General features: G+C 40.0%; 1 protein-coding gene across 4 annotated transcripts in view; it reads left to right on the top strand.

The window, feature by feature from the left end:
• The window catches only part of ubr3 (ubiquitin protein ligase E3 component n-recognin 3), a 362,664-nt gene that overhangs the window by 121,175 nt on the left and 217,161 nt on the right, over positions 1-24,328 (top strand). For all 4 annotated transcript variants that reach the window (XM_060827270.1, XM_060827272.1, XM_060827271.1 and 1 more), the window contains 3 exons: positions 37-170; positions 18,628-18,715; positions 23,159-23,298. In XM_060827270.1, the coding sequence (XP_060683253.1) occupies positions 37-170; positions 18,628-18,715; positions 23,159-23,298 (362 nt within the window). The remainder of the gene's footprint in view (positions 1-36; positions 171-18,627; positions 18,716-23,158; positions 23,299-24,328) is intronic.

The following is a 24,328-nucleotide window of genomic DNA, read 5'->3' as shown; positions in this document are numbered from 1 at the left end:
GTGTAACGTTGCTGTGAATCTTGTTCCTTTGTCTAGATTTAAAGTGGTGGATTTACTGACGATGGCGTCACAGCATCAAAATGCAGCACTTGACACAGAACATGAAAGGTCTATGCTTGAGGGAGCCTTAACTTTCCTGGTTATTTTACTGAGTCTTCGCATTCATTTAGGTAAGGTTGTACAAGAATTTACATACTTCTTGAGAACAACTTTTCTGAGATTCCCATGTCCCTCTAGAAGTCATCCATTATTCCTACTTGGAAGCTCTCACATAGAAGTAAGATGGCAGAAAGTAAAAAGAAAATGAATTTTCACCATTTTCTTGAGTGATTCTATATTTCCTCAATGTACGATGATGTTCTTTCAGAGGAAACAGATTGCAGCAGTAATCACCCATGCAAAAATAATAATGTGGGAAAAGAAATGCAGTTCCAAAACAGAATTTCAAAAATTAGGAAAAATTGTGTAAGTACAGGACTTTACAGATGTTTGTCTCCTGTATATCTACCATGTACACTTTCCGTGTGTCTGGTAGAGGCTCATGGTTGGCGTATTACCTCCCAGCTGCCAGGGTCCGTGATGTCTCTGATCTTGTTTTCAGGATCCTCAAGGGGGAAGGGGGAGCAGCCCCAAGTTGTCCATCAACACACCAACAATGGGGATGTAAGGCAGAAATTCAAGGAGCTAAAGTGGAAGCTTAGAGCTAGAACAAACAGAGTTGTTATCTCTGGTTTGTTATCCGTGCCACATGCTAATGAGACAAGGAACAGGAAGAGCAGTTCATGTGGCTACAGGAAAGGTACAGGAGGGAAGGATTTGGGTACCTGGATAATTGGGGCTCATTGTGGGGTAGGTGGGACCTCTACAAATGGGATCGTCTACAACTGAACCAAAGGGGTACCAATATCCTGGAGAGAAAATTTGCTAATGCTGTTCAGGAGGGTTTAAACTAATTCAGCAGGGACGTGGGAACCTTAATTGTAGTTCCAGTGTACAGTGAGTTGAGAGTAGTGAGGTGATGATAAGGTTTCAAGGTCACAGGAGTTTACCAGAAGCAGGAAGGTGGTTTGCAGTGTCTACTTCAACGCCAGGAGCACCTGGACTAAGATGGGTGAACTTGCAGCATGGGTTGGTACCTAGGACTTTGATGTTGTGACCATTTTGGAGACATAGATAGAGCAGGGACAGGAATAGTTGTTGCACGTTCCAGGATTTAGATGTTTCCGTAAGATTTGGGAAGATGGTAAAAGAGGGAGAGGTGTGGAATTGCTAGTCAAAGACAGTATTACGGTGGCAGAAAGGATATTTGATGAGAACTCACCAATTGAGATAGTATGGGCTGACGTTAGAAACAGGAAAGGTGAGGTCATCTTGTTGGGAGTTTTCTATAGACCTCTTAAAAAGTTTCAGTGATATGGTGAAAAGGATTGCAAAAATGATTCTGGATAGGAGCGAAAGTAACAGGGTAGTTGTTACTGGAGATTTCAACTTTGCAAATATTGACTGGAAATACTATGGATTGAGGACTTGAGATGGATCAGTTTTTGTCCATTGTGTGCAGGAGGGTTTCCTGACCCTGTATGTAGATAGGCCAACAAGAGGCAAGACCAGATTGGATTTGGTACTGGGTAATGAACCAGGCCAGGTGTTAGATTTGGAGGTAGGTGAGCACTTTGGTGATAGTGACCACAATCCAGTTACATTTACTTTAACAATGGAAAGGGATAGGTATGTTCCGCAGGGCAAGAATTATAGCTGGGCAAAAGACAATTATGATGCGATTAGGCGAGATTTACAATGCATAGGATGGGGAAGGAAACTGCACGGCATTGAACAAGCTGATTTCAGTTGTGTCAAGGAACAGTTACTGCATCTCCTTGATAAGTATGTACCTGCCAAGCAGGGAGGAAAATGTCAAGCGAGGGAACCATGATTTACTGAAGGACATAGAAAAGTACAGCACAGAACAGGCCCTTTGGCCCACGATGTTGTACCGAACATTATTCCTAATATAAAATAAAATAACTTAACCTTTGCACTCCTCAATTCACTGCTATCCATGTGCATGCCCAGCAGTTGCTTAAATGTCCCTAATGACTCTGCTTCCACCACCACCACTGGCAATGCATTTAATGCATTCACAACTCACTGTGTAAAGAACCTTCTTCTGACGTCCCCTCCATACCTTTCTCTTAACTCTATGACCCATTGTGCCAGTCAGTCCTGTCCTGGGGAAAAGTCTCTGACTGTTGACTTGATCCATTATACTCATTATCTTGTATACCTCGATCAGGTCACCTCTCTTCCTCCTCCTCTCCAGAGATAAAAGTCCAAGCTTAGTCATCCTCTCCCTTCACAAAGCAAACCCTCCAGTCCAGGCAGCATCCTAGTAAACCTTCTTTGCACCCTCTCCAAAGTCTCTGTATCTTTCCTATAATAGGGTGACCAGAACTGCACACAATATTCCAAGTGTGGTCTCACCAGGGACTTTTAGAGCTGTAGCAAAACCTCGCGGCTCTTAAACTCGATCCCTCTGTTAATGAAAGCCAAAACACCATATGGTTTCTTAACAATCCTATCCACTTGGGTGGCAACTTTGAAGGATCTATGTACTTGAACACCAAGATCCCTCTGTTACTCCACACTGCCAAGACTCCTGTCTTTAATCCTATTTCAGCATTCGAGTTCGACCTTCCAAAAGGCAACATTTCACATTTATCCAGGTTGAACTCCATTTGCCATTTCTCAGCCCAGTTCTGCATCCTGTCTATGTCGCGCTTCAGCCTGCAATAGCCCTCGATACTATCAGTGGCACCTCCAATCTTTGTGTCATGCAAATTTACTAACACACCCCTCAACCTCCTTATTCAAGTCATTTATAAAAACTACAAAGAGCAGAGCCCTGCGGGACCCCACAAAACACTGACCTCCAGGAAGAACACTTTCTATCTACAACCACTCTCTGCCTTCTGTCAGTCAACTAATTCTGAATCCAGAAACCCAAATCTTCCTGCATCCCATACTTCCTGACTTTTATGAATGAGCCTACCATGGGGGACCTTTTCAAATGCCTTGCTGAAGTCAATATACAACACAGAACTTGAATCTCTTGTCAAGAAGAAGGAGGAGGCTTATGTAAAGATGAGATGTGATGGCTCAGTTACGGCGCTTGTGAGTTGCCAGTTCGCCAGGAAAGACCTAGAGAGAGCTAAGAAGAGTAAGGACGGGACATGAAAGTCTTGGAGGATAGGATCAAGGAAGATCCTAAAGCTTTCTATAGGTATGTCAGGAATGAAAGAATGATTAGGGTAAGATTAAGGCCAGTCAAGGACAGTAGTGATAAATTATGTGTGGAGTCTGAAGAGATAAGAGAGACACTGAATGAATATTTTTTGTCAGTATTCACACAGGAAAAAGACAATGTTGGTGAGGAGAATACTGAGATACAGGCTACTGGATGAGATGTTCAAGAAGGGGAGTAGAGACGACCCTGAATAATTATAGACCAGTGAGCCTGCCTTCTATTGTGAGCAAAGTTTTAGAAAGGATTATAAGAGATAGGGTTTTAAATCATCTAGAAAGGAATAATTTGATTAGGGATAGTCAACACGGTTTTGTGAAGGGTAGGTCATGCCTCACAAGCCTTATTGAGTTCTTTGAGAAGGTGACTATACATGTGGATGAGACTAAAGCAGTTGATGTGGTATATTTGAATTTCAGTAAAGCTTTTGAAAAGATTCCCCATGGTAGGCTATTACAAAAAATACAGAGGCATGGGATTAAGAGTGATTTAGTGGTTTTGATCAGAAATTGGCTAGCTGAAAGAAGACAGATGTTGGTGGTTTTTGGAAAATATTCATCCTGGAGTTCAGTTACTAATGGTGTACCGCAAGGATCTATTTGATGCCACTGTTGTTTGTCATTTTTATAAATGAGGGCGTAGAAGGATGGGTTAGTAAATTTGTGGATAACCCTAAAGTCTGTAGAATTGTGGACAGTGTGGAAGGATGTTGTAGGTTACAGAGGGACGCAGATAAGCTGCAGAGCCTGGCTGAGAGATGGCAAATGGAGTTTATTTTAGAAAGGTGATTGACTTTGGAAGGAGTACAGGAATGCAGAGTACAGTCCTATTGGTAACATTCTTGGTGGTGTGGATGAGCCAAGAGATCTTGGTGTCCATGTACATAGATCTCTGGAAGTTGCCACCCTGGTTGATAGGATTGTTCAGAAGGCGTACAGTATGTTAGCATTTATTGGTAGAGGGATTGAGTTTCAGAGCCAAGAGATTATGCTGCAGCTGTATTAAATTCTGGTGTGGCTGCACTTGGACTATTGCGTATAGTTCTGGTCACCGCATTATAGGAAGCATTTGGAAGCATCGGAAAGGATGCAGAGGAAATTTACCAAGATGTTCCCTCCATACCAGGCAACATCTTATGAGGAAAGGCTGAGGCTGTTTTCAGTCTGTTTTTGTTAGAGTGATGAAGGTTAAGAGTGACTTATTAGAGGCATACAAGATAATCAGAGGATTAGATAGGGAGTACAGTGAGACCCTTTTTCCTTGGATCATGATGACTAAAATGAGGATACATAACTTTAAATTGAGGGGTGATAGATTTGGACAGATGTCAGAGATAGAGTCATAGAGATGTACAGCATGGAAACAGACTAGTCGGTCCAACCCGTCCATCCCAACCCAATCTAGTCCCACCTGCAGCACCCGGCCCATATCCCTCCAAATCCTTCCTATTCATATACCCATCCAAGTGCCTCTTCAATGTTGCAATTGTACCAGCCTCCACCACTTTCTCTGGCAGCTCATTCCATACACGTACTACCCTCTGTGTGAAAAAGTTGCGCCGTAGGTCTCTTTTATATCTTTCCTCTTCACCCTAAACCTATGCCCTCTAGTTCTGGACTCCCTGACCCCAGGGAAAAGACTTGCCTATTTATCCTATCCATGCCCCTCATAATTTTGTAAACCTCTATAAGGTCACCCCTCAGCCTCCAACATTCCAGGGAAAACAGCCCCAGCATGTTCAGCCTCTCCTTAAAGCTCAATTCCTCCAATCCTGGCAACATCGTTGTAAATCTTTTCTGAACCCTTTCAAGTTTCACAATATCTTTCTGATAGGGATGAGACCAGAATTGCACGCAATATTCCAACAGTGACCTAACCAACGTCCTGTACAGCCGCAACATGACATCCCAATTCCTGTACTCAATACTCTGACCAGTAAAGGAAAGCATACCAAACGCCGCCTTCACTATCCTATCTAAGTGCGACTCCACTTTCAAGGAGCTGTGAACCTGCACTCCAAGGTCTCTTTGTTCAGCAACACTCCTGAGGACTTTACCATTAAGTGTATAAGTCCTGCTAAGATTTGCTTTCCCAAAATGTAGCACCTCGCATTTATCTGAATTAAACTCCATCTGCCACTTCTCAGCCCATTGGCCCATCTGGTCAAGATCCTGTTGTAATCTGAGGTAACCCTCTTCGCTGTCCACTGCACCTCCAATTTTGGTGTCATCTGCAAACTTACTAACTGTACCTCTTATGCTTGGATCCAAATCATTTATGTAAATGACAAAAAGTAGAGGACTCAGCACCGATCCTTGTGGTACTCTACTTGTCACAGGCCTCCAGTCTGAAAAACAACCCTCCACCAGCACCCTCTGTCTTCTACCTTTTGAGCCAGTTCTGTATCCAAATGGTTAGTTCTCCCGGTATTCCATGAGATCTAACCTTGCTAATCAGTCTCCCATGGGGAACCTTGTTGAACGTCTTATTGAAATCCATATAGATCACATCTACCGCCCTGCCCTCATCAATCCTCTTTGTTACTTCTTCCCATGTTGTCTATCCCTAATCAATCCTCTCATCCCTCAGGATTCTCTCCAACAACTTGCCCACCACTGACGTCAGGCTCACTGATCTGTAGTTCCCTGGCTGTCCTTACCACCCTTCTTAAACAGTGGCACCACGTTTGCCAACTTCCAGCACCTCACCTGTGAGTATCGATGATACAAATATCTCGGCAAGAGGCCCAGCAATCATTTCTGTAGCTTCCCACAGAGTTCTAGGGTACACCTGATCAGGTTCTGGAGATTTATCCACCTTTACCCGTTTCAAAACATTCAGCACTTCTTCCTCTGTAATATGGACACTTTGCAAGATGTCACCATCTATTTCCCTATAGTCTATATCTTCCATATCCTTTTCCACAGTGAATACTGATGCAAAATACTCTTTACTCAGAGTAGTAAGAGCGTGGAATGCCCTGCCTGCAACAGTAGTGGACTTGCCAACATTAAGCACATTTAAATGGTCATTGGATATACATATAGATGATAATGGAATAGTGTAGGTTAGATGGGCTTCAGATTGGTTCCATAGGTTGGCGCAACATCGAGGACGGAAGGGCCTGTACTGCGCAGTAATGTTTTATGTTCTGTTGTCTATATGTATGCTATTGAGAATAATAACAGCAAGAAAATGTGTAGAACTTGGATAACTGTCGCTACATTCAGTCTTCATATTTCTGGAGCATTGGGAACAGTTGTGCGGTAGTGGAGACCTATACAGTGTGACTGTAGTATGCTTTAACAGGTTTATTTCTTGAGGTTTTGAACTGTAGGTACCGAGCTTTCTCTTCCAAGCCAATAAGGTAAACAATTTCGGAGACTTTGGGGTTTTTTGTTTTGAAGTTGGAACAATAGAAGCAGCATGAATGGTAGAGCCAGACTCCCACAGAACCAGGGTTTTTGTTAGGGTTTTGTAGTTGTTTGTGGAAGCTATTTCCCTGCCCCTGCAAAAATCTGGAGTTCTCTTTGACTGCTGCCTGAATCGCATGTGAGACAATCTGCTTTTCCTTTGCCAAGAGTGTGTTTATTGGATGTTACTAAATTGGAACATGTCCTGTTTAGTTAAATATTCTGTTATTCTCAAGTTTTCCAACAAAATAAGTTTCTACTAATTCTTTATTTTGTTTATATTTTAACTGTAGATTAGGAATCATGTGTGTTTTGCCTAAAGCTGAGTAATGTAACCAGTTGAGTTATATCTGGAACACAGCGCCTTAAATAAGACAAAAGTTATGGCCTATGCTATCTCCTTGATATACTTGAAGGAGTTTGGTCTGGTTCATCACAACAGTCTAAAGGTTGCTCCTCAACTCAGATGGGACCAATGTGATAGTTTAAATGAATATTGAAGGGATAGGGAATCAGGATGTTCTAGCAGAGAGGAAACTCAAGATATGTAGAAAACTGGAAGTGATTGAGTGACAAAAAAAAACAAAGCAAAAATAGTTGTAAAAATCATTTTAACCACAATCATTTACTCCTCCTTGGAAAAGGGAGTGGTACCAGAAGACTGGATGATTGCTAATGTTGTAACCTGTTGTCAAAAAAAATAGGAGGCGGTGATGTAATTTTACTTCCAGCAGGGTATCTTGCCTGATGTAGAAGTGGTAGTATTATCTCCCATAACCACAGAAACTAGGCATAAATATTAAAGAATCTTACTCTTATACACAAACGTAAAATTTCAAATGTGCAGCGTGCTTCCATTACATATTGTGCTTCAGGTTATCCCTGAGGTAAGATGGGATATGAAACTTCCATAATCTCAGGTCACATGCAGTGACAAAAATACTTCCGCTTAAAAGTATACTTATTTTGAGACTTGCCACAATGGGAGGGTGACTCCAAGCAAATTGGTGGAAAAACTATTTGAGACCAATGTCAAGAACAAAGTTGATTCCAATTTAGAGAAACTAATAAATGTCATTCAACAGAGATTTGTTAAGGCAAATAATGTTTGAAAGCCATCTGGGCCGGGCACCTTACCGCTCTGAAGTTGCCTGACTGCATCAAGAATTTCTTGGATTGTGAGGGGAACTTTCAAGACCGATACCTGTTCTGGAGTTAAGTCCGGAAAGGTCAGGTTTTTAAAAAATGACTGCATCCTCATAGTCCTGTCTTCGCAATCCGGCGATTTATATAAATCAGAATAAAATTTTCTAAAGATTACGTTAATCCTTTCACGATCATGAGTCAGAATGCCCGTACTTTCTTTGATAGACGTGATGGTTTGAGGGGGCTTCTATTTCTTTGCGAGAAATGCTAAGTATCTACCAGGTTTATCGCCAAATTCATATAACCTTTGTTTTGCAAATAATATTTCCCACTTAGCCATTAGGGTAAGCGTGGTGTTTAGACCTGTCCTAAGGGCTGTAATCCTTTGTAATTTGATAATAGAAGGTCTGTCAGCTTATGCCGTTTCAGCTGCTTTTAAGCAAGCTTCGAGCAGACGCTGTTGTTCTCCCTTTAATTTTTTCTGGGTCGCTGAGTATGAGATGATCAAACCCCGCGCGTAAGCTTTGATGGTCTCCCACATCATTGATGGGTTGCGAGCCGTATCTGAATTAATTTCTAAAAAAGTTTTAAATTCTTGAGAGAAGGACTTTACAGATTCCTATCTTTCATCAGAACGGGGTCCATACGTCAATGCCAGGGGGATATCTCATTGTTCCTTGCCTTGATTTCCAAATAGTCAGCAGCGTGATTGGAAATTGCTATGCTGCCTATTTACAGGATGATATGGAAATTAAAAAAAAAACAAGGGGACAAAAAACATATTGATTCTTGTATGACATTTATGTGGATTGGAGTAAAAGAAATCTCTAGTCCTAATTCTTTGGTCAAATCCACCCATTGTCTAGATCTGGGAGATACTCCTGCAGTACTCTTGGGAATCCTATCTATTTCTGGATCCATAATATAATTAAAGTCTCCCCCTATAATTGTATGACGAGCACTGAGAGCCATCAATTTTAAAAAGGCTTCCGTTATAAATTTAAAAGGATGTGCCATGGGGCAATACAAACTTAAGATCCCATATTCCTCTCCATTTATAAGGGCTTTAATCAGAATTTATCGTCCAGATTCGTCTTTTATCTGATTTAGGATTTTGAAAGGGAAATTCTTCCAGATAAGAATAACAACTCTCCTGCTTTTTGAGCTGAAAGGAGAAAATAAAGCCAGATCAAATCCACCGTGTCGTAATTTCAAGTGTTCTTTATCCAATAAGTGTGTCTCCTGTAGGAGAGCTATATCGACCCTTTCTTTCTTGAGGGTTGATAATATTTTCTTCCATTTGACTGGTGAGTTACTCTCCTTGACATTCCAGGTGCACCACTTAACCGACTGATCAACCATAATTGTCCGGGCAAGTCCGAGATCCCTCGGGAAGGGAAACCCTATCCAGAACATCCTGAGCATAGAGCATATAAAATTTACAAAAATAAAGGCTCTTTAATACACTCACATCGATATAATAAGAAACTATTTCTAAATAAAAAAAAAATACAAAACGCAATTAAATGGAGATTTTCCCCCTTGTTCCCAGGGGGTATCACTTCCAAACCAACAGTCTATCGTATCCTCTCCAAACCAGTTCCCCACCCATGACCCAGGCGCTCCTCGTTAGGATGAAGAAAATCCAAATATACTACAGAGCTAGAGTTAACAGTGAGCACCCTACCTGGCGCACCCCCCCCCCCCCCCCCCACACCAACGCCTGGATATATTTGGTAATGTTAATACCATGTATAAACATATATAACTATAAAATTACAGCCTCAACAAGTAATAATTAAATATAATAATACAAAATAACAGGGGAAAACAACCCTGGTCCTAAAGACAGAAATAAAACAGAATAAGGTTAACCACCTTCCCCCCACCAACATTAACTAGACCCTCCCGGATATATAAGAAAAGTGGGGGGGGGGGGGGAGAAAATCACTTAGTAGAATAACTAAATAAATCCCTCTCCCCACCCCCCCAAAGATAATATTAACCAGTAAGGTAAAAAAAGGGATTAATATAAAAAAGGGGAGAGAGTGGGGGGAGAGCAAAACAACAACAATTAACTCATACAATTTATCTAAGAGAGTCCAAAAATTCCTTGGCCTTTTCCGGCTATCCGAAGTTATACACTGACCCTTCATGATTAAAGCATAATGTCGCTGTGTAGCGCAAGGAGGACTGAAAATTTAAGTCCCTTAAACACTTTGCTTCATCAAATGCCTTCCTCTTTCAGACCAGAGCTGGGGACAAGTCCTGGAATAACATAATCTTGGATCCTTTATAAATCATTGTTTGGGGATCTTTCCCAAGATTTCTGGAAGCTTCTAAGAGCATCTGCCTCTTCTTATAGCTCTGCAGTCGGAACAGGACTGGGCGGGGGTGCTGGTTCGAGCCGGGCCCGCATATTGCAACCCGGTAGGCCCATTCCACCCTTACCTGGCCTGATCCAGCCTCCAGATTTAAAAGCTGTGGAAGCCACTGTTTGAGAAATGCTGTAAGCTGGCCTTCCTCTTCCCGTTCGGGAAGGCCCAGCAAACGAATATTTTTCGACAACCTTGATTCTCAAGATCGTCAGTGTGATTCTGTAAGATCCGGACTCTCTGTTCGAGAGTCCGGACCTGATCCACGGCCGATTCTGCTGTAGTCTCGAAGATTGCAGCCTTTAGCTCCGCCCCTTCGACTCGGCACTCAATTTCCTTGATGGCCAGCCAGTGACACTATCATCCTGTGAATGAATTTTTAAAAATGGCAAGTATGAGCAAGATAACTCCCAATTCTGTCTTCCCTATTATTTGCAGGGTTGGGACAATGTGTTTATTAAATATAAATATAAATTAAATATAATAAGCCCCTCAACTAATTGCCGATAGTTATAGAATGCTGAAGGCATAGAAAAGGACCATTTGGCCCATCATGTCTGCACCAGCTGAAAAGTGAACCATCCACTCTTAATTCCACTTTTCAGTATTTAGTTCAGGGCTCTGCAGATTATGTGGTAAATTTCCAGACATCTTTTAAGAGAGTCGAGCGTTTCTGTCTTTACTACCTAACTTTCAGGCAGACTTCCAGACTTCTACCCTCTGGATGAAAATATGTTTCCTCATCTTTCTTCTAATCTTTTATACCAGTTACTAAATCTACCAGTTCTGGTCGCCCAGTTATTGGAAGGATATTTTTAAACTGGAGAAGGTTCAAAAGAGATTTACAAGGATGTTGCCAGCTATGGAAAGTTTGAGTTATAAAGAAAGACTGGATAGGCTGGAACTTTTTTACTGGAGCATAGGAGGTTGAAAAATAATGGCTTTAGATAGAGTTATTGGTAGTTGTCCTTTCCCTGGAATGGGGGATTTCAAGAGTAAAGGGCATATTTTTAAGGTGAGAGGAGAGAGATTTAAAAAAGACATGAGGGGCAAATTTTTTACACAGGGTGGTTCGTAAGTGGAATGAAGTTTCTGAGGAAGATGTGGATGTGGGGTACAATTACAACATTTAAAAGACATTTGAATAAGTATGTGTGTATGAAAGGTTTCGAGAGATATGGGCCAGGAGCAGGCAGGTGGGACTAGTTTTTAGTTTGGGGTTATGTTTGACATGGACGAGTTGGACCTAAGTGTCAGTTTTTGTGCTGTAAGACTCTATGACTATGTCCTCTAGGCACTGATCTTTCTGTTAAGGTAAAGAGATCCTTCACATCCACTTTATCCAGACCCCTCACAATTCTGTACACCTCAATCAAATCTCTACTCAACCTTCTCTGTACAAGGAGGAGGTGAGCACTGCAGATGCGAGAGTCAGAGTCAAAAAGTGGGGTGCTGGATGGGCATATTCCCAAAATGTTGACTCTCCAACTTCTCGGACGCTGCCTATCCTGCTGGGCATTTCCAGAGCCACACTTTTCTACCCATCTCTGCTCCAGTTTGAGCAATCCCTGGACTATCTCGGCTTTTCTCGTAGCAGCATTTTTCCAGTCCAGGCAACATACTCATGAATCTCCTCTGCACCCTCTCCAGTGCAATTACATCCTTACTGTAATGAGATGACCAGAACTGCACACAATACCAAAGTTGTAGCCTAAGAAGTGATTTATACAGTCCCAGCATAGCCGCCTCCTCTTTCATTTCATACCTTGGCTAATAAAGGAAAAGATTCCAATTATCTTCTTAAATACCTTATCAACCTGAACTGCTAGCCTTCAGGGATATGGAAATATTCTCTCCAAGGTCTCCATTTAGTTTATACCTGTCCATTTCAATCTCGCATTTATTCTTCACTCTTTATTTGACGTCTCCAAACACATCATCTCACACTTCTCTGGGTTGAATTCCATTTGCCACTTTTTTGCCTCGGTGACCAATCTACTGAAATGTACCTGTAATCTGTATCCACTCTCCAAGATCAACTATGGGATCAATTAACTTCTCGATCGTGCCCTTTGTATTTATATCTAAGTCGTTAATCCTTGTTTACAAAAAGCAGGGAACCTTCTATGCAATGCGGAATCGCCACTGGAAATATTGTTAAAAATCGCACAACATCAGGTTATAGTCCAACAGGTTTATTCGGAAGCACTAGTTTTCGAAGTGCTGCTCTTTCATCAGGTGGTTGTGGAGTGTAAGATCGTAAGACACAGAATTTATAGCAAATGTTTGCAGTGTGATGCGACTAAAATTATATGTCGAAAAAGACCTGGATTGTTTGTTAAGTCTCTCATCTTTTAGAATGACCATGTTGGTTTTTCAGTTCTTTCATATGTAAATCCCAGAACCTTTTTTAAAGTTATATTCTCAAGTGAACTTTAACAACAGATGCCATGTCAGCTCAGATAATGGTGTGAAGTGCCATTTGTGATGCTGTTTGTGCCCCAATGTTCAGACAGATTCCAGCTCTAAAAATCAGATTTATAGAATCTTACATGGATTCATGCAGTTTTTCAGCAAAATAAGATGTAATTCTGCAAGTACACATATTGATCTCAAACCTGTTTGTATGCATTTGGGAGTGTGGGTGTGTGTGTGTGGAGGGGGTGTATGATTGTCTGTGAGAGTGTGTGTGAGTGTAAAAGGGTATAAGTCTGTGAGAGGGTGCGTTTGTGGGTGTGTATGTGTCAGCATATGAGAAAGAGCTTGTGTATGAGAGAGGGTCTTTGTGAGTGTATGGGCCTGTGTGTGTGTTTGAGAGTGTGTGTAGTGCAGTGGGGTCATCTGTAGTGTGACATGAACCCAGGGTCCTGATTGAGGTTGCCAAGCTTGGTCATTCTAAAAGATGAGAGACTTGACAAATCATCCATTTGCATGATAGGAAACAGAGTAATGGTTAATGGATATATTTATGATTATAGGAAAGTATGTAGTGCATGGAACCTTTGCTTTTCCTGATATATATTAGTCATCTGGATCTTGGTCCGCAAGGTACAATTTCCAAGTTTGCAGAAGACACTAAACTAGGAACAATTGTAAACTGAGGCTGACAGTGTGGAGCTCCAAAAAGTCATTAACAACTTGGCTGAGTGAGCAGTTAAGTAGCAGATGAGGTGCAAAGCAGAGAATTGTGAAATGATGAAGAACATTGAAAGATAATATAAAATACGGATGCCATTCTGAAGAGGCTGCAAGAGCAGAGAGACCTGGGTATATAAGTATGCAGATCATTTGGAAGGTGGCAGATCAGGTAGTGAGAACAGATAATTAAACAAACAGTGCTCTTGACTTTATTAACAGGGGCATAGAGTACAAGAATAAGGAGGTGATGTTGAATTTGAACAAGACCTCCGACCTCAACGGGACTATTGTGTACAGTTGTGAGTCACATTATAGGGAAGATGTGAATGCATTGGAGAGAAATGATCTACAAGAATGTTTCTGGGAATGAAAAACTACAGTTATGAGGATAGATTGAAGAAGTTGGGACTATTCTACTTGAAGAGAAGATGGCTGAGAGGAGATTACTTAGAGGTTTTCAAAATCATGAGTGGGATAGATAGAGAAGACAGTGAGAAACTGTTCCTGCTTGTAAAAGTAAAAAATAATGGAAGGACATAGATTGATTGTGATATGCAAACAAAAGTGATGAGAGAAAATAAAACTGTTTTACACAGTGAGCAGTTAGTGTATAGAATGTATAGTGTATAGTGTATAGAATGCATTGCCAGGAAATGTGTTGGAGGCAGGTTCAGTTGAGGCATTCAAAAGGGCATTGGATGATTCTTTGGAGAGAAATAGTGTGCACGAATGTGGAGAAAAAACGTAAAAATGGCAGTAGGTATTGGAACCAATTTAGGAATTGTCCTCTTCTGTGTCCCATGGAACAATTGTGTGTTACTGTGATTATCCATGTTGATTTTGATTTTTCAGAAGTGTTTGATCAATCATGATCTTGATTGTCTTGATGGGCTGAATGATTTTTGCTTGTTCCAATATTCCTTCCTATTCAAAGTTTGGGAGAAGATTTGTAGCTCGGGTGCTTGTTGTTGTGGTTCTGTTCGCCGAGCTGGGAGTTTGTGTTGCAGTCGTTTCATCCCCTGTCTAGGTGACATCCTCAGTGCTTGGGAGCCTCCTGTGGAGCGCTTCTGTGATCTTTCCTCCAGCATTTATAGTGGTTTGTATCTGAAACCTGAAAGCAACAACACCCCCAGATTCTATGGACTACCTAAAGTGCACAAACCAGACATCCCACTCAGACCCATAGTATCACTACCAGGGACACAACATCGCAAAAACTGGCTGAAGAACTACAGCAGAATCTGAAACACCTGATCAGCGGATCCAGACACTCTATACAGTCAACACAGAAATTCTTGGACATCATCAGAAATATACACATAGACAAGGAAGAAATCATTCGATGTAATGGCACTGTTCACCTCTATTGACAAAACCCTAGCCAGAGAAACAATAGCCAACCTGCTGGATATACAGAACAGACAAGACGGAGAACCTATCAACAAAGACTGCATACTCAAACTACTGGACCTGTGCCTCACAACACACTTCACATTCAACAACCAAATATATGAACAAATCAACGGCACACTCATGGGCTCACCCATTTCTGGACTCATAGCAGAAGTGGTCATGCAAAGGTTAGAACAAACAATCTTATCGCAAATTCAACCCAAACTCTGGGTCAGATATGTAGATGATATCTTTGTAATCATTAAAAACACAGAAATAGAGAACACACACCGGATCATCAACTCCACACTCACAGGAATCCGATTCACTAGAGAGGAAGAAAAGGACAACCAACTCCCATTCCTAGACGTGATGGTACAGAAAACGGAGAATTCACCACAAAGGTAGACAGGAAAGCCATACACACAGACCAAGTCCTCAACTACGAAAACAATCACCCCAACACACACAAAAGAAGTTGCATCAAGACACTGTTTAATAGGGCCACAACACACTGCAGTACACCAGAACTGCTAAAAGAAGAAGAAGAAGAACACCTATACAATGTATTCGCCAAAAATGGATACCCTCGCAATTTCATCAACAGATGCTTAAGGGAAAGACAACGGAATGAGGACATGCCACAACCCAAAGGACTAGCCACACTACCATACATTAAAAACATTTCTGAACTGACAGCCAGACTACTGCGACTACTAGGATTCAATAGCACACAAACCAACAGCCACTCTCAGGCAGCAACTCACCAGGACGAAGGACCCGATACCCAGCATGAGCAAAACCAATGTAGTGTACAAAATCCCATGCAAGGACTGCACAAAACACTACATAAGACAAACAGGAAGACAGCTAACGATCCGCATCCATGAACACCAACTAGCCACGACATGACCAGCTATCCTTAGTAGCCACACATTCAGATGACAAGCAACATGAGTTCGACTGGCACAACACTACTATTATAGGACAAGCCAAACAGAGTACAGCCAGGGAATTCCTAGAGACATGGCACTCATCCACAGATTCAATCAATAAGCACATCGACCTGGACCCAATATACCGACCACTGCAACGGACAGCTGGAACTGACCACCGGAAGCGGCAGATACAAGTCACTATAAATGCCGGAGGAAACATCACAGAAGCGTTTCACAGGAGGCTCCCAAGCACTGAGGATGTCACCTAGACAGGGGATGAAACGTCTGCAACCCAAACTCCCAGCTCGGCAAACAGAACCACAACATTCCTTCCTATTCTTAACTAATCCATATTTTTTTAATTGACAATTTATCTCATCTCTCAGAATTACTTTTAATAATTTGCCTGTTATGGACATTTGACGAATGGACCTGAGATTATTCAATCTATTCTACATTCACCATCTACACAGAGACTCTTACCCAGATACATAAACACATATATACTGAGGCTCTTACCCAGATTAGCAGTCCTTCAATTATCTGATATCAAGCCTGTAACCAGTAAGGATTGAAAATTATGCTCCTGTCTTACTTCTTTTAACAGCCTCGAGTACCTTTCATCCAGTGCTGGTGATTTGTCATTAGTTGATAACCCAGATCTTGTCCCATGGGTATTGTAAGAAGGATAGAATGAAACAGTTGATACTGTGGGAGAGCTTTTTGATCTGAGACACGATTGTAAAGGATTGTTTTTACTGTTGGGTGTTAGAAAGATGAAGAAATAGCAGGATCCTTGCAAGATTGAGATATAGCCACAAAAAAATGATTTTAGGAAAAAGTTATTTTTGTTCATTGGATTGTGCTGTGATGTCACATACATTGATTACTTCTGGAATAATACGGACTGTGTGCAGGAGGGTTGCAGGCCGAAACCTTAAGAACAGATTATGCTAATTGTATCATAGAAAGTTTATAGATGCCTGACTTCTGGAGCAGGGGAAGGAAGAATGGCTGTACCTGCTTTTAGAGAGGATGCTCATGAGATATTTTATCGCTCTTCCAAGAATTAATTGTAGTAAGGTGATGACAAGATTTTATGAAACTGAAGCAGCAGTATTCTGGTCTTGGCCTTATTCCAATGTGATCTGTATCAATGAGAGGGTATAAAGAACCCAAATTCCTGATGCAATCATAAAATAAACAACTGGGAAAGAACACAAAGGGAATATCCGTGGGGAAAACTAAATTGTAGATTAACTGTATCCCTGGTGTGTAATTTGTTTTTGGTAAACTGTATTTTTGACTAAATGGTCTTGTTGGTCATCACTCTGAACAGAAGACTTGTAAAGTCCCAAGATCAAACACAATTGATGGAATTTAGAAGCCCATCTAGATAGTCTGATGAAGTATTCAAGAATCTGAACCTTGCAGTCACCTTTTAAAATCTTGTCAAGGCTAGGAAATATAAAATCTTCTTTGTTTGTTTGTTTATTTCTTTCTGCAGATGCCAAATCTGTGTAAGGTGAGTTACTGGTATGGATTTAGGATTAGCTGTCTGACAGAAAGCAGAAAGTTGGGATAAAAGATTCTTTTTCAGAATGGCAGCCGGTGACAAGTGGTGTCCCGCGGGGTTCAGTATTGGGGCCGTAGCTGTTCGCTGTATATAATGATCTGGATTGAGGTGCGGGGGCATTTTGGCGGCGTTCGCCAATGATACGAAGTTAAGTGGGCAGGCGGGTCGTACTGAGGAGATGGGGAGGCTGAAGAAAGACTTAAACAGATTAGGAGAATGGCTGATGAAATTCAAAGTGAGCAAATGTGAGTTCTTGCACTTTGGAAAAAAGAATACAGGCATGGACTATTTTCTAAATTGAGAAAATTGATGAAGCTAAAGTACAAAAGGATCTGGGAGTGCTGGTCCAGGACTCTGTAAAGGTTAACTTGCAGATTGAGTGGTTGAGAAGGCGAATGTAATGTTGTCATTTATCTCGAGGTTTGGAATATAAAAGCAGCGATGTGCTTCTGAGACTTTATAAAGTTCTAGTTAGGCTCCATTTCGAATACTGTGTCCAGTTTTGGGCCCCACACCTCAGGAAGGACATGCGGAGATTCACAAGGATGATCCCTGGAATAGTAGGCCTAACATATAATGAGCGGCTCAGTATCCTGTGATTGTATTCATTAGAGTTTAGAAAGTTGAGCGGTGATCTAATAAAAACTTACAAGGTAATGTATGGCTCAGAAAAGGTGGAGCTGAAAATGTGTTGCTGGAAAAGCGCAGCAGGTCAGGCAGCATCCAAGGAACAGGAGAATCGACGTTTTGCGTATGAGCCCTTCTGCTCCTTGGATGCTGCCTGACCTGCTGCGCTTTTCCAACAACACATTTTCAGCTCTGATCTCCAGCATCTGCAGTCCTCACTTTCTCTCCGAAAGGGTGGATGCTGGGAAGTTGTTGGTGTTAGGCAGGGAGACTAGAACCCAATGGCACAGCCTTAAAATTAGAGGGGGGTCAATTTAAAACAAAAATGAGGAGATATTTCATCAGCCAAAAAGTGTTGGCTTGTGGAATTCATTGCCGCAGAGTGCAGAGGAGGCCGGGGAAGTTAAATGTCTTCAAGGCAGAGATCGACGAATTCTTGATCTCGCAAGGAATTAAGAAATATGGGGGGAGAGAGCGGTAAGTGGAATTGAAATGCCCATCAGCCATGATTAAATGGCGGAGTGGACTCGATGAGCCAAATGGTCTTTCTTCCACTCCTATATCTTATGGTCTTATTTCTCTAAATTGTAATAAGTTTATTGTATTAAACATTATATTTTGTGAATTATACTGTTATATAAGACAGTTTCATAACAGTTTGTATATGTCTTTGTGTACTGGTTTATTCACTGCATTAATGCTTCATTCACTTTTATTTCAGGCATGTCAGATGATGAAATCTTGAGAGCAGAAATGGTAGCACAGCTCTGTATGAGTGACAGAACACACAGCACATTGTTAGACTTGATATCCTTTTGAAACCATCACACTCAAAATGGTTTTGTTGCTTAATTTGTTAGCAAGTGTAAAAATTGGTTCCAATCTTGTAGAAATTAGTTACCAATACTTCTGATTCCTGTTTTGTAGTGTATAGTTTTCTTTGCATGTTCTAATTTTATTTTTTAAAGATAAAATATTCGCATCAAGCTGCTACTATACTGGATAGATTGACGATTGAAAATGCATTCTAATTTTGAGATTATCTGTTGCTAACTTTGTTCAATGTTAGTGAGTAATTCTTCGTGTGGAAAATCTTGTGCAAATACTAGGGCATATAGGTTAAAAATAAAAGGTAATAAGTTTAAAGTAGATATGAGAGGCCAGTTTTTTTTCAAACCGAGAGTGATAAGTGTCTGGAATACACTACCAGAACAGGTGGTGGAGGCTGATACAATAGCGGCAATTAAGAGGTGTCTTGACAGATGTATGCATAGGCAGGTAATGGAAGAATATGAGGTAAAAGCTGTTTAGTTTGAAAAGACATCATGTGTTGGTGCGGGCTTCGTGGGCCAAAGGGCTTGTGCTACACTGTTCTTCAGATAAACTGTTTCTGGTGGTCAGTCAACTTCCAATTTAATTCTCAAGTTTGATGCTGACTGTTGCACACAAATGTTTCAATCTACCCTAAACATTCATTTAAAAACAGAATTCTGCTGATACTGGAAATACCCAGCAGATCAGGCAACATCTGTTGAGAGGAGTAGTTAATGTTCCAAGTTGATGAATCTTTATCAGAACTAACAATTTCTTTAATTGAACAATCATATAGAGCCATAGAAGTTTGTTATTTGAACTCATTCATTGAGTTATTTGTGTTGGTTTTGACTAAGTTCGTTTCCATCAAAAATTATTTTCATTCTGTTAGGGTTGTGTCTTGTATTTTGTGTTTTTAAATAACTGGTGACTGAAATGAGAAAGAGCTGTTTTAAAATCCGTTTTTGAAAGGGTGGTTGTATGCTGTGAAAGTACATAACCTGACAGCTATGGCTGTCATTAAGTAAACAAGTGTTTGAACAAGTAGTAATTGAAGTTCAAGTTGCAGATGGTTTAGAACCAAGAAAATATACACATGCAGCTTTTCCTGGCAATGAGAAGTTGATTGTCAATGGACTAGTGACCTGCTCTCAATTACAGAGATCTTTTTGCCTCTGTAATCAAAACTACTGTAAACCTGAATAAAACCAATGCATCGTTCCTTGATCAATTGTTGCATGCTGTGACTTTTAACGAATGAGTCAGATTTTTTAAATGAGTGAACCAGTCACCTTGTGTCTCTTACCAACCAGTGGAAGTATCTCGAGAAAGACAACTGAAGCAATATGTTGACCATCAAAAGAGTCATAAGGATCATCTCAACAAAGGAACCCAGGAAAAAAAGACTCTTGAATTATCTTTCCAGTTTTTCCCCTCTGTCCATCACCTATTTTACCCTGCCTGTTTGTCTATGTGTGTGTGTGTGTATATATACAAGATTTTAAAAAGGGGATTGGAGTTTTAATGAGGGGTATTATATGCTGACAGTTTATAACTGTCTTCCAGTAGCTAGAGTTTATGTACTTGTAATCAGTAGTGACTCTTGTTTGGTACCAAAACCTGTTCTGTGTATTCTATCAATCTAGGCCTGAAATTCGGGTAAATTGGGGAACCTCGCATATTTCATAGAATATTGAACTTTTGTGATGACTCCGGGAATAGCTCAGATTGATTTCCAATGTACCGACCCCAGTGGGCCCAATGTACCGACCCTATAATTCATGTAGATAGGCAGTAGTCAATGATCACTATCCAGGACAAAACCTGTTGCACAATTAAGCAGTTTTTTTCCCCCAGAGATGCTATTAAAACTCCAACCAACCCTATTGTTCAAAGGTCTTTCAGTATTCCCTGGGCTCTTAGTATGTCGACCTCAATTTGCAGCCTGGAGATATTTTGGTTGCCATTTTTATATAAGTCTGTCAAAGTTATATTCTTAATTCAACAAATAAATTGAGTGCATGTCTCCTGCTATGGAAATATGCTTTGCAACTTCAGCAAAGCTTTCTGTGCTGAATGGTGTTGAAGTACTTTATTTCACCCTCAGGCTGATTGATCCCCAACCATTTTCTCCCACATGTCAGATTGCAGCCCTTCTGAGCTTCCAAGTGTTGTAACTTGTTCCATCCTGTATGTTGAACTCAAGATTCCAAAAACATTAAGTCTGTCTTTTAACACAGGTAATTCCACTTGTGTGTAGTTTTGGTCTCCTTATTTAAGGATGGATGTAAATACATTGGAGGTAGTTCAAACGATGTGTATTAGTTTGATGTCTGGAAGGAGTGGATTGATTTATGAGAATAGTTTGGACAAATTGGCCTTATTTTCTGTGGAGTTTAGAAGAATGAGGGAAGAATCAATAGAATTGTATAAGTTTGTAATTAGCCTTGGCACAGTGGATATGGCAAGCATGTTTTCTCGTGGGTCAGCCGAGAACAAGAGGGCACTGTTTTTAAATTAGAATTGTCCTTTCAGCACAGAGATGAGAATCTTTTCTTTCAGAATTGTAAAGCTTTGGAACTCTCTGCCTTTGTAAGCAGTAAAGGTGGAGCCAATATGTATTTTTAAGATGAAAATAAATGAACTTTTAGAAAAGAACATAAAGGATTATTAGTATGAGATAGGAATATGGAATTTGAATTGCAAACAGATCAGCCATGATCTTAGTAAATTGTAGTGCAGTTTTAAGGGTATATACAATAACTGTGCTGGTTGACATTTTACTGCGTGTCCAGGAACTTAAAATTCACAGTTCTATCAGCCTGAGGGTGAAATAAAGTACTTCAACACCATTCAGCACAGAAAGCTTTGCTGAAGTTGCAAAGGCAAACACACGAGGAAAGGGAGGAACCAGTCGAGGACATCAAATGTAGAGGTGCCAAGAGAATGGAATGATTACCTGAAGATCAGATGTTCTGAAAGAGGCTAATTCACCCATTTGTTGTGTTCTACAGAATCATAGATTAGTAACAGACAGGAGGAGCTTTTGTGACCCAATGTATCTGTGCTGACTCTCCATAAATATTAAGCTAGTGCTGCAACTCTGCCCCTTTCTCTTTTTCTCTTCTGTTGATTTGTATCATTTTAAAAGGAATTGGAAATTAATTCTGCCTCTGTCAAGCTCTCAGGCTTTGGATGGTTGACCCTAGGCAGTTGCTGCATTCAGTTTAGTTTATCATCCTGTTGTATTGGATTCTTGTGCCAATTACCATTTCAGTCTCAAAAACTCCTATACGTAGTATCTTAATAAAGCTTTTAAATTTTATCCTTTTGACTTTTCAGTTAATAGCCTTATAAAACTTTATGGAAACATTTGAAAGCTAAATAAAACTCATGCCTTCATGCTGTTGACTGAAAGTCACAAAAATGTTCTTGGAAATTAGATATGCTGTCTGCATAAACTGTAAATTCCAAGCTTAAGTAAAAACTTTAGTAAGTGCCCTAAAAAAGGCAAATGATAAACTTGGATAAATGTTCTGTTTTTGAAGAAGAAATTACAGCTGAAAAAGATCAGAAGATGGGCTTAGAAAATTATGGAAAGCCAGTGACCATATTGCCAGTACAGTGATTTGAGGTTTTTCAGATTATTGTAATACTGTGATGAGGAAGTGGGAATAGGTGTTGCTATTTCATGCTTTTTAACCATCTCCCGTACTGCATTCTAACATTCCATTGTCCTCTCAGTGTAAACAACACTCTTGTTACTATTTTGATTTTGTTTTGGTTTTTGTGTATTTGTTTTCCTTAATCTAGACGAGTGTAAAATCTTGTTGCATGGGAAAACCCAACCAAGCCTGTATTCTGCCAGTTTGTAGCCGCCTTTATCAAGAACTATTCTTGAAAAATTGCATATTTTTGTTTTAAATGATACATAATAGTGCGGATTTTCTTGAAGCAGGCAATCTTTTACTGTAAAGGTATTTTTTCTTTGCCCATTAGCTGGAAAAGAATTTGACTTGCAAGTTGCCAAAAGTCAGGTTTGATACTAGTTCAACAAATGCAACATTAGTTTTTCAGCATTAATAACAGTTTCTGCTAATGCTCTTTAGTTTGTTTGGGGGACTAAGGAAGAAATAGGCCTAAAATTATACATAATTTGAATGATTCATTAAAGCTGATGATGCGGGACTTATTTTCAAAATTGTATTCACTTGTTCAAAATCCATTTTATTTCCGCTGTGGTGTGGAGCTGCTGGTGTTGGACTGGGGTGGACAAAGTCAAAAGTCATATGACACCAGGTTATAGTCCCAACAGGTTTATTTGAAATCACCAGCTTTTGGAGTGCTGCTCCTTCGTCAGGTGAAGTTGACTTTATTTCTGCTAACATAATCTTGAAACTTCTTCCCGTGAGTCATTTTTCTTAACTAAATTTGTACATTCCTGAAAATCCCAATCCAAAGAGTGGGATTATTCCAGGTAGCTACTATTTTGAAACTATGCTTTCTGCTGTAGCTGATTTTAAAGCACCAGTCTTTGAACCAGGAGGTTCCATGCAGCAGGGGATGTACACACCTAAAGGTATGTGGTTGTTGTTAAAGTTGTTTTATTTGAAACTTGGCTGATATTTTAGGAAAATGGTTACTTAACATGGCTTGAAAAATTTTAATACAAGTATTGATTTTTTTTATCAAGAATTTTAGATTGTTCTCATGTTCTTTGTTGCCCACAGATTGTATTTGTAATCATTATTAACATAAGTTATTCTGGAGACTTCCTATTAAATTTTAAAAAATGTAATCTACTTGTACATATTCCTTACTTGAGTTATTTGCTCATTTTTAATTTGTTAGACTAGATGTAATTCACGTATGTAATTTATCAAATTTTAGTTCTCACTTGTTACAGATAGTTTCTTGTATTTTAGCATTCTAACATGATCTGCTTATGTTTACCACTCAACATGGAGCCAGTTTTGATGTGAATTAAATTCCATTTGGAGTTCAATAGTTTGTATTTTCACCTTCTAGTATTTTGCGTATTTTATTGCTAAATGATCACATTTGCTCGAGTATTTACAATTCCAAAACAGTTGTACAGAGGCAATCATCTTATATTTACATTTATATGAAATATGTAAATTTTTGTGTTTTCTTTATTGTGCTGTAAACTTTGTTGTTTGATTGAGGGGGTGAAGCATAAATGTGAAGAGGGGAGGTGAAAAGTCAAGAAAAATGTAGCAAAAACAAAACGGTATACAAGTTTTTCACCCACAGAATAGATGACCAATACAGACAAACAGAATTTTGTGTTTGATCTTTTATTTGTGCTGTTACCTTTTTGGATTCTGTTCATTATTGGTTTATTCAAACGTAACAATTTTCATTACAAATTTTAATGGACCACAATTATTTACAATATGTAATAATAACTTAGATGAGAAAAATGAATGTACCATTGTCAAATATGTGAATTATGTAAAAATATGTGGAAAAGCAAGTGGTAAGGATGACACAAATAGTCTGCACAGAATGTAATCAACTAGGTAAAAACAATGACTGCAGATGCTGGAAACCATATTCTGGGATAGTGGTGCTAGAAGAGCACAACA

Source organism: Hemiscyllium ocellatum, chromosome 7 (genome assembly GCF_020745735.1).
Source record: "Hemiscyllium ocellatum isolate sHemOce1 chromosome 7, sHemOce1.pat.X.cur, whole genome shotgun sequence".
Lineage (NCBI taxonomy): Eukaryota > Metazoa > Chordata > Chondrichthyes > Orectolobiformes > Hemiscylliidae > Hemiscyllium > Hemiscyllium ocellatum.
Note: the sequence above shows the minus strand (reverse complement) of the source record. Positions and strands in the feature narration are given on the sequence as shown.